Below are 10,128 nucleotides of genomic sequence, written 5' to 3'. Positions count from 1 at the left end.
GAAGATGGCTGATGGCGGAGGCACAGGCAGCCAAGTACCCCGGGGCCAGGTTTCCTCTGCAGAAGTGTGGGAAGCCCACGGCAAAAGTGCCCCTTCAACTGTGCCTTAAGGGAAACCAGAGATTCCAAGGGGTAGAAGCAATTTCCAGGAATAAGGAGAGTTGGGAGAGGGCATGCTGGGTACCAGATAGAGGGGAATCTCCCAAATCCCTTTCTGCGCCGGAGATGTCGAATTCTGGGCGTTCCCAGACAGTGGCGGCCTTGGGGCTGATGGGGCCCCAGACCCGGGGAGAGCGGAAAAGGAGTCAGGGAGGGCTTGCTCCTTAACTCAGTCCCGTCTGAACCAGGCGGAAGGGAAGGAAATGGAGGGTTTGTGACAAGAGCTCCTTCCCCAAAGAAGAAAGCCAGATCCCGCCTTGGGGGAGGAGGGTCAGTGAGAGGTCGGAACCCTCCTCAGCCCTGACACTTCCCCCACCCCAATTTTCTGGTAATTTGACCTACTGGGCCTGGCAGAGGAAAGAGCCCCCCGCCCAGCCCAGGGTCCTGTGCCTCTGGGGCCACTGAAGAGGGGCTGGATCTTAACGAGATGGTTTCCCCTCAGCCTGGAAGGAAGCAAGAGAGAGAAAAATGAGGAAATGGGATCAGAGACCATTTTAGAGACAATAAAGAGATCCAGTTTTCTTGGGCCTTTCTTGGTCCCTGGTAGCCAGCATATAGTAGGCACTTACTAAATGCTCGCTGATTGACTATAAAGAAGGGAAGAGAGGTACACAAGGAGAGGGAACTCTGCAATGACACTGAGAGACAGAGATATATACACAGGATAAGAGAGACAGAGAGAGACACAGAGAAAGACAGAGGGGGAGGAGGGGAGGGGAGTTAGAAAGAGAAGAGAAAGCGGGGGAAGAGGGAGGAGAAAGAGAGACAGAGAGACAGAGACACAGAGAGAGACAGAGAGAGACAGAGAACAGAGAGAGAGAGACAGAGAGACAGAGACAGACACAGAGAGACGGAGAGAGACAGGAGAGAGAGAGAGAGAGAGAGAGAGAGACAGAGACAGAGACAGAGAACAAAACCAGACCCAAAGGAAAGACACAGAAAAAGAGACACTGGGGGAGGGGAGGAGCGGAAAGAGATTTATGGACTGGGAGAGTGCGGTGGGTCGGGGGTGTGAGGGAAGGCAGCCGCCCTGGAGGGGCCCCCCGGGAGCCCCCTGCCGCCTCATCCCTTCCTCAATCCCTCGCTCTCCTCCTCCCCTCCCCCCTCCCTGCATTCCAGGGGCCGGGGGCTGGCTCGGCCTCCCAGCGTCCCCTCCCCCCGGCTGACACCTAATGCTTTCCTTTCGGCCCAGCGAGCGCCCCGCGGGGCCAGCCCGGGCCGGGAACAAAGCGATCGTTTCCGCCCCGAAGACCAGGAATGTGCCGGCTTCCCCGGCCCCCGCCCTCCCGGCCCCCGGCCCGGGGCAGGAGAGCGCCAGAGCGGGAGCCGGGGACCACTCCCGGGGCCCCCCAGTTCCCCTGGATTGTCGGCTCCTGCAGGTCCCTAAGCACGATGATACCTCTGCGCCCCCATCCCCTCCCCCTTTCTCCTCAGGGCACCCCAATCCCTCTCCGGGTTCACCCCCACATTCTGTTCAGTCACTGTGCCCCTCAAACGTTCCCACTCGTCCCTTCCCTGACCTTAGTATTAGGTCTATGGAACACTTCCCAATGGGGACCTTCCTCTGGGGGGTCCCTGCCCCCTCCCCACAGCCTCCCCTTCCTCTGGGGGGTCCCTGCCCATCCCCACAGCCTCCGCTTCCTCTGGAGGGTCCCTGCCCCCTCCCCACAGCCTCCGCTTCCTCTGGAGGGTCCCTGCCCCTCCCTACAGCCTCCCCTTCCTCTGGGGGTTCCCTGCCCCCTCCCCACAGCCTCCTCTTCCTCTGGGGGGTCCCTGCCCCCTCCCCACAGCCTCCCCTAGCGGCTCTGCCCTGAGTGAGGAAGGCCCGGGGCTGCCCAAGTGGGGCTTTAGGTTGAGTAGTCTGGGGGGGTGGGGGTGGGAATGGGAATGTGTGAGTGACTGGCCTCCCCCTCGCCCTCCCCAGAAATTGAAAAACCCTTTAATAAACGTTGCCTGCAGATTGTGGGAATACTGAGAAGGAAAAAGTGGCCACGGCCACGTTGTGGAACCGGGGGGGAGGGAGGGAGGGCGAGAGAGGCAGCCAATGCGCCTGGCCCAGTCTCTGCTGGAACAGGGCCAGTGGGGAGCTCCCTGCTTCCTGGCCCCGGCCTCAGTTTCCCTGCCCAGTCAAATGATGGGCTCAGAGACATCCTTCAGCCCGGGCTCCCCAGCAGCCCCCGGGCTCCCCAGCAGCTCCGGCTCAGCAGGAATTTACAACCTCATGGGGACAAATCCCTAATAACTGAGGGGGAGAACTTGGGTCCGGCCCGGCCGGGGGGGGGGCGCGGGGAGTTGGGGCCCCAGCGCCCGCAGCCCCTCGCGACCTCCACATTCCAGCTCTCCGGGCGCCGGGAATCGCTGCTCTGTCCTTCCCACCTGTCAAAAATCCTTCTGTTCCTCCAAGGCTCCTCCCAGGGGCCCTCCCTCATTCCCGCCCCCCCCCCCCCAGCTGAAACTGATCCCCCTCTGCCGGGTCGGGCGGACTCTCCGCCCCCACATCACACATGCACGTCCAGCCCGCCTCCAGCCCCTCAGGACGCCGGGGTTCTTTTTCTGCTCGCACGTTTGGCCGCTACGTGCAAATATTTGCAGGGCTCCGTAATCAGCTCGTTCCAGGCCCGCAGCCCCACCCCCTGGAAGCATTTTTCTCCTGGCTCTGCCCGTGCATCTGGTCCCATAAATCCTGGGCCCGAGGCACCCCAGGCCTCTGCGGGGCGGGGGGAGGGGGCGGCAGGGCCTTGTTGCCCTGAGTGACTTGGACAGATGGAGGCGGGGTGGGAGGGGAGGGGGCCATTCCGGGTTTGGGAGTTCCGAGGACCCCGGTGAGGAAGCGGCTGAAGCCCTGAGTGCGAAGCTGGCTCCCTGGGAGGCCCGGGAGTCTCCCCGACGCCCGCACGGGGTGCAATGATGTCATTCCACCGGGGAGCCGAGCCCAAAGAGCAGGAGTCCCTCGAGAAGGCAAAGCAGAATCAGGATCTGGATTCAAATCCTGCCTGGTTCCTGCCCCTCTGGTCTGAGCCGGATGGCCTGGAGGTTGAGGCCGGTGCCTCAGAAGCCTCAGCCGGGACTCTCCCCGCGACCTCCCCCTCCGTTTTAAGGAGGCCCCTCGTGGCCCCCAGGGAGCTTCTGGAGAGTAGAAACTGTCTTTTGCCTCTTCGGCGCCCTTAGCTCAGGCCCGCCCAATGCAGGCACGCCCCTCGGATGGCCCCTAGCGTCCTAAGCGACCCGCTGGGAAGGGACCCCCGAATTCGAACCCAGGGCTTTGGGCTGGACGACCCGAAGGGCGAGGGGGCGGCGCGGGCGAAGAACACACAGAGAAGAAAAGGCGGGCAAAGTTTTTTAAAAATTGTGAATGGGAGGGCGGGCCTTGAGGAGTTCATTGTTAAATGCGAGCGGCCCGTGACGCGGCGGGCGGGCCGGCCAATCAGAGCCGGACTCCCGTTTTAAAATCTCCGGCCCCGCAGCCAGTGGCGAGGCGGGCGGCCGGGACTAGCGCGGGCCGCGGCCAATGGGCGCGCGCTATGCTAACGAGGGCCGGGAGCTGGGCCAGCCGTCAAAGATGGAGCCCGCGCGGCGACGGTGGCGGCGGGAGAGGCAGCCGGGGAAGAGGCGGCGGAAGCCACGAGGTCGCGCGCGGCCTCGCTCTAGGCGCGACTCCCCGAGCCCCAGCCCGAGCCGCGCCCCCGGGCCTCCTGCGGCGGCGTGAGTAACGCGGGACGGGGGGGGCGGGGATTTAAACGGGGCGGGGCGGGGGCGGCCCACGCCCCCCCCGTTGGCCCCTCCCCAGCACGGGCACGGACGGGCGTGCCACGCGCGCCGCCAACACGGGCGCCCGGCCCGAGGCTACCCGACACGCAAGTTCTGGGGTCCCCGGGAGCGCTGGGGCGGGAGGGCTGCCAGGAGCCCCGAGCCAAAGTTGTGCTAAGAGGGAGGGTGGGGTTGCAGAAACTGGGGGTGCGAGGAGCGGAGAACAGGGACTGAAGGAGGTCATTGGGTACGAACCGCGGGCAAGGAGCATTTGGGGAGGGGGCTACGGGACGAGGGACCCTGGGGGGAGGGAAGAGAAGTGGGGGAGGGGTCGTGGAGGCGGTTTTCGGAGTGGGGAGAGGACCGAGAAGAGTGAGGAGCGGGACGGAGCGAGGGGAGCCCCAGGGGAGTGGAGGGACTGGGGAGACTGAATGAAGTGGGGGGCACTCGGACCCAGAGGGGCCAGCGAGGGGGTGGGGGACCCGGAGAAGTGGGGGGATTGAGGAGACGGAACCCAGAAAGGGGCAAGGGGAGCAGGAGTTTGGGAGAGCGGGGGCTGAGCCTGGGGGGAGGGGAGGGGGCCGAGGCTCTTAAGGGTTTAGGTGGGGAGGAGACTGGGGTAGGGGAGGGGGGGTAAATGGAGGGGGTCTGGGCCAGGCCCTCCGAGGACACCCCCTGCCCGCATCTGCCTTCAGGTCGGCTTCTCCCGCCCGGGGAGCCGGACCCCGCTGCTGGTGGCCGCGGCCCTTTTCTTGTTGCCCTGCTGAGCCGCCGAGGAGCAGTGCAATGTTAAAAGGGCATCGGCTGCCAGCGCAAGCTTTGGAAGGACGCTCGGCCTCCGCCCCCAACCCATGGAGCTGGTAGGGGGGCGTCCAGCCTGTCCTACGCCCCGGTCCTGTTCCCCCTCCCCCCCGCCCCCCATGGCGGTCCTGGAGCTGACATGGACCCCCGGAGGTCATCTCCATGGGGGGGGCTGGGCCAGCCCCGCCCCCTCCCCGTGCACCCGAGGGCCCCCTGCTGTCAGACCTCCTGGGGAGTTCTGTGTCTGACTCCCCGCCGGCACCCCAGGAGCACAGCCTTTGGGCCCCGTTAGAGCCAGGTCCATTGGGGTCCCGGCACACTCTAAGGAGCCACACTCACCATTCTTAAAAATGGGAATATTTACCCTCCCCCCCAGTCCTGCTGGAGAAAGCCTTCTAACAGAACAAAGGTAAAAAGGGGGTGCTGGGTAGTAGACCCCCCACAGCCTAGAAGAGGCCCTAGGATCCTTAGAGCAAAGGGCCGAGTCAGTGGAAAGGGGGGGCTCTGCTGGGGGAGGGGCCAGGGTCAAAGAGCCCCAAGCTGCCCCGACTGGTGCCCCCCTCCCCCCAGTTGGGACAGCTGGGCTGGGGGCGGGGCAGGCCCCAGCCCCGACATTCCCGGCGTGCCTGGGGGCTCCTCCCGCTCCACCCTTCCCCCGCCTGGCCCCGCAGGGGGAGGGGCCGCAGGGGCTGCCCAAAGCTCTTTCCCTGTTGCCCTGCTGTATGTCCCCAAGCAGTGCAATTGTGAAAGGGCATTGGTCAAGCTTCCCTTGGACCCTGGTGGAGGGAGGTCAAGGGGCAGCAGTTGGGGAAACTGCCACTGTCCCTCTGATGCAGTAGTACCCACTGTGTGCCAGGGCATCCAGCTCAGAGGATGTGGCTTTGGATCTTCCTCACCTGCAGGGGGAGTGGCAAGGGGCAGGCAGACTCAGGTTAAGGGGCAGGGGCTGAATAAATGCTTGTTCCTTACCCTGGGAGGAGGTAAAGTGGATGAGGAAGGAGGGCAGCTTGCAGGCTGGTACCTTGGAGGCAGCTGGGAGGCCCCAGGAAGAGCCAGGGCCCGGGCTCCCTGAGACCCAGGGACTAGCCTGTTGGGCTGGCACCCCCAGCACTGGTGCCTCCTAAATGCTGATCGCGGAGGGTCTGTCCTTCCGGCTGGGCCCTAGTTTCTCTCTGGCCAAGGGGCGCAGGATGGACACACAGCTCCCTTGTGGCAGGGCCCCAGAGCTGCTTGAATACCGGCAGGATGGGGAGCACCGCTGTCCCCTGGGGCTGGGGAGCTTGCTCACCCCTCCTTGGCCCTGGCGGCGTTGGGGGCGCTCCCTACTCTGTGTCAGTGTTGAACTGGGCCTTGCTCTCTGCGGCCCCCGGGGGCCCGCCCAAGGCTAAGGGCTTTCTGACCCTCAGTCTCCTTATGTGTCCCTGGGCGCTGCCCGCACCACCTCACTCCCCTTCTCACACCACAGCCGGCACAGGAGAGCCCCTAATCTGTGCCCCTTGGAAACAATCATCCCCACTGTGCAGTGGAGGGAACTGAGGCAGGCAGGACTTGCCCAGGATCCCAGGGCCAGGGAGAGTCTGGACCATGACTTGCAGCCCAGCCTCCAACCAGTCCCTCTGGCTCCTACTAAGCTTGGGCTCATTATGAGCTCTTCCCTCTCACCCCCAGTATCCAGGCTGGGAACTCCTGCCTGCTTCCCCCTCCCCCAGCCTCCCTGGCGGCCTCCTCCAAGCCTCAGCTCAGTCAGCATCTGCAGGAAGCCCCCCCCCCCCATCCCCAGGAATCTCAGGGCCCTTGAGGGCGGGGTCTGCCCCATCCCCCGCCCACAGCCTGACTGGCAGCTGCCACTCCGAGGCCCATCGCGTCGCTGCAGTGAACATGGGCAACCTCAGGCACCCCTCAAACTAGCATTTTATTCACGCTCCATGGCAGGGGCGCCCACCCCGGGGCAGGGGCAGCAGCTGGCCCCAGCTCGGCTCACAGCTCGTCGTGTCTGGAAGGCTCGCTGGGGCTGGGCTTGATGAAGACGCCCTCCATGGCTTTCCAGGAGTTGTGCTGGTTGGGGCTGGGCATGCCGTGGACCTCCCTCTGCCCACGGATGGGGTGCCCGTACTGCTCCCCCGTCACGGACAAGTAGACGTGGGTGCCGGCGTGCTGGAAGCGCACGGCTTCTTCCCGATGCCAGTAGGCCCCGCTGCACTGCACCAGCCACACGTCCAGCTGGTCCCCCTCGCCGCCGTCTCCAAAGGCGCTCACCTCCTGGAAGCAGAGCATTATGGGATCGGGGCTGGGAGGCTGAGGCGGGGGACCCCAGCTCCTCTCCGAAGGGTCAGGCCTCTGAACTCCCCCTGCCAGAAGGGCTGGGAGGGAGCAACCCCATCTTCTACCGGGAGACAGGTCTCGGACTCGCTGGCGGCCCTCACCCCCCGACCTGCCACCAGGGGACTCTGTGAGGAGCAGCCGCAGGAAACCCAATGTAACGGCCAATGGGGGGCGCTGTGGCCTGCTGACTCAGAAAAACCTCCGATTAACCGGGTCTCCCTTGTGCTGTGTGTTTATTTCTTAAGCGTTTCCCAACGGCATCTTAATGTGGGAGCCTGGCGGTCTCGGGATGGCGCCCGGCCCGCTTAATCCCACTCCCCCTTCAAACTCTACCAGAACTCCGGAAGGGTGGTGCTCAAAGCTGCTCGCACCCCTCCAGGGACCGGGAGCTCGCTACCTCAAGAACGGCTGGGAAACTTCCCTCCCCGGGGCTGTGCCTGCTCGGGGCCCCCGCACTCGGTGGGGAGAGCAGCCCACATCGCCCAGACCCCCGAGGGGCGCACTCACCTGGTTGTTAGAGAGGGGGGAGGGGAAGTGGTGGGTGTGTAGGTTCTTGCCAGTGTTCACGTGGGTGAGCCGCACCGCCTGGCCACAGCGCACGGGCACCCCCCGGGGGCACTCGCCATCCGCCCCCCCTCGAATGCGCCAGTAGCTGTTGGCATCCTCGGAGCCTTCGACGCCCGTCACAGACTGCTGCCCGCTCCCTGTGCGGCCGAAAAGAGGAGGTCATTCCCGGGCTCCCTGGAACCCGCCTTCCCCACCCCCGCCGTTCCCCGCTCCATCCCGTCTCCACCTCACTGCCCTTCCCCCATCCTCCCCAGCCCCTCCTGGCCGCAATCCATCCAGTCTCCTCCGGCCCCCCTTCCCCATCATTTGCTCCCGACTGCCCCTCCCTCCATTCTCCCCCATCCCCACTGGCCCTCCTCCGCCCCCCGCCCCTCCCCCTTTATCCCTTTGTCCCCTCCATCCTCTCTCGCCCGGTAGCCCCCCGCCCTTCCATCTCGCGCGCACCGGAGCCGTATTTGACGTCATGCGAATGTAAGCGGACGCCGTGGCGCGTGTTGAGCAGCTTCAGCACGGACCCGCAGGTCACGGCCCCGGTCCCGAGCTCGTTCCCAGCCTCGGCCCGGGCTGCTAGCAGCGGCAGCAGCAGCAGCAGCAGCAGCGGCCGCGGCCCCGGCCTCCACATCCCCCCGGCCCACTCCCGCCAGGCCCGGGGCCGCTTCCGCCTGGGCGCCGCCTCCAATCCCCCGCCGACAGCGCCGGCCCCCGTAGCCAATGATCGCTCCACGCCGTCCGACGTCCGCCTCCCTGTTGGTCGCTTCCCAAAGAGGCCCCGCCCTCGTCGTCAAGGGCAGCGGTTCCCGGCTGGGGTCTGTGGAGCTGGGGCTGAAGACACGATGGAGGCTGCGATTGGGCCACGAGCTCAGACAGTCAGCCAATAGGCGTAAAGAAAGGCAAGAGCTGACCAATGAATGCGAAGATGTTGGACAGGGTATGGGGCGGAGTCCGAGGCGGGAGGGGCGGGAGGGGCGGGGAGGAAGAAAAGAAACCGGGTTGGAAGTTTCTGAGGCTTTTCGTTTCTGGCTCGCGAGGCCACGTGATCATCAGGCAATTCCCACCGTGAGCCGTTAGGCGGCGTACCGGAGCTTGGCTCATGGGCTGCGAGTCAGCTGCAGCTCCTGAAACTGAACTCCTGTGGTGACCCTGGGTAATTTCACTGTCCCTTTGCTTTTGTTCTATCCATTTCTCTCAGTGGGAAACTATGGAAAGGGCTTTATTTCTGAAGAAATATCATTCCTTTAACATAGTTGATTTGCACAAGACCCTCATCGCTGATGGAGGTTGATTACTTGATGCTCCCGGCCTCAAGAGGTGACAAGAGAGATCTTTGGTCTTCTGGCTTCCAGCTCTGAGAGAAAAGAGTTCAAGAGCCCCTTCGAGGAGGAAGAGTTCGAGAGCCCCTGAGGGAGAGATCCCTGAAGCAAGAGAAAAATTGTGACAAGAAGATAGCCGGTGGAGGAGCCGGGGACGATGATGTCCGGGTCCCTTGCTTACCACACCAGCTACTCGGGAGAATTTCTAGTTCAAGAGTCCCTAAGGGAGCGATCCCTGAAGCAAGAGAAAGATTGTGGCAAGAAACGGAAATGCAGGAGCCGGGGACAATCGCGTCCCCATCCCCTGCTTACCGCACCAGATACTTGGGAGGATTTCTAGTTTAGGAGCCCTTCAGGGACAGAGCCCGAAGCAAGAGAAAGATTGTGGCAAGAAACTGAAATGTGGAGGAGCCGGGGGCCCTCGTGTCCCCATCCCCTGCTTACTGCATCAGATTCTTGAGGGAGTTTCTAGTTCAAGAGCCCCTAAGGGAGAGATCCCTGAAGCAAGAGAAAGATTGTGACACGAAGATACCCTGTGGAGGAGCCGGGGACAACCGGGTCCCCGGCCCCTGCTTACCACACCGGCTCCTTGGGAGAATTTCTAGTTCAAGAGTCCCTAAGGGAGCGATCCCTGAAGCAAGAGAAACATTGTGGCAAGAAACTGAAATGCAGGAGCCGGGGACAATCGCGTCCCCATCCCCTGCTCACTGCATCAGATTCTTGAGAGAGTTTCTAGTTCAAGAGCTCCTAAGGGAGAGATCCCTGAAGCAAGAGAAAGATTGTGGCAAGAAACTGACCCAGAGGAGCCAAGGACAATTGTGTCTCTGTCCCCTGCTTACTGCATTGGATTATTGAGAGGATTTCTAGTTCTAAGAGGCTCCAAGGGAGAGATCCCTAAAGCAAGAGAAAAATTGTGGCAAAGAAGATAGCTTGAGGAGGAGCTGGGGACAACCGTGTCCCTATCCCCTGCTTACCACACCGGCTACTTGGGAGAATTTCTAGTTCAAGAGTCCCTAAGGGAGAGATCCCTGAAGCAAGAGAAAGGTTGTGGCAAGAAACTGAAATGTGGAGCAGCTGGGGACAATTGTGTCCCTCTCCTCTGCTTACTGCACCAGATACTTGGGAGGATTTCTAGTTCAAGAGCTCCTGAGGAGAGATCCCTGAAGCAAGAGAAAGATTGTGGCAAAGAAGCTGACCTGTGGAGGAGCCGGGAACAATCGTGT

At 63.1% G+C, this 10,128-nt stretch overlaps 1 protein-coding gene across 1 annotated transcript; it reads right to left on the bottom strand.

Annotated features, from left to right (window-relative positions):
* Positions 1-6,599: 6,599 nt before the first annotated feature.
* On the bottom strand, positions 6,600-8,687 carry SDF2L1 (stromal cell derived factor 2 like 1). The gene is made up of 4 exons (XM_051976466.1): positions 8,651-8,687; positions 8,040-8,369; positions 7,536-7,732; positions 6,600-6,965 (listed from the first exon to the last, which is right to left on the bottom strand). Exons 1-4 carry the CDS (start codon positions 8,685-8,687, stop codon positions 6,684-6,686), a joined length of 846 nt encoding a protein of 281 aa, XP_051832426.1. The 3' UTR covers positions 6,600-6,683.
* Positions 8,688-10,128: the final 1,441 nt, after the last annotated feature.

Source organism: Antechinus flavipes, chromosome 1 (assembly GCF_016432865.1).
Source record: "Antechinus flavipes isolate AdamAnt ecotype Samford, QLD, Australia chromosome 1, AdamAnt_v2, whole genome shotgun sequence".
Lineage (NCBI taxonomy): Eukaryota > Metazoa > Chordata > Mammalia > Dasyuromorphia > Dasyuridae > Antechinus > Antechinus flavipes.
Note: the sequence above shows the minus strand (reverse complement) of the source record. Positions and strands in the feature narration are given on the sequence as shown.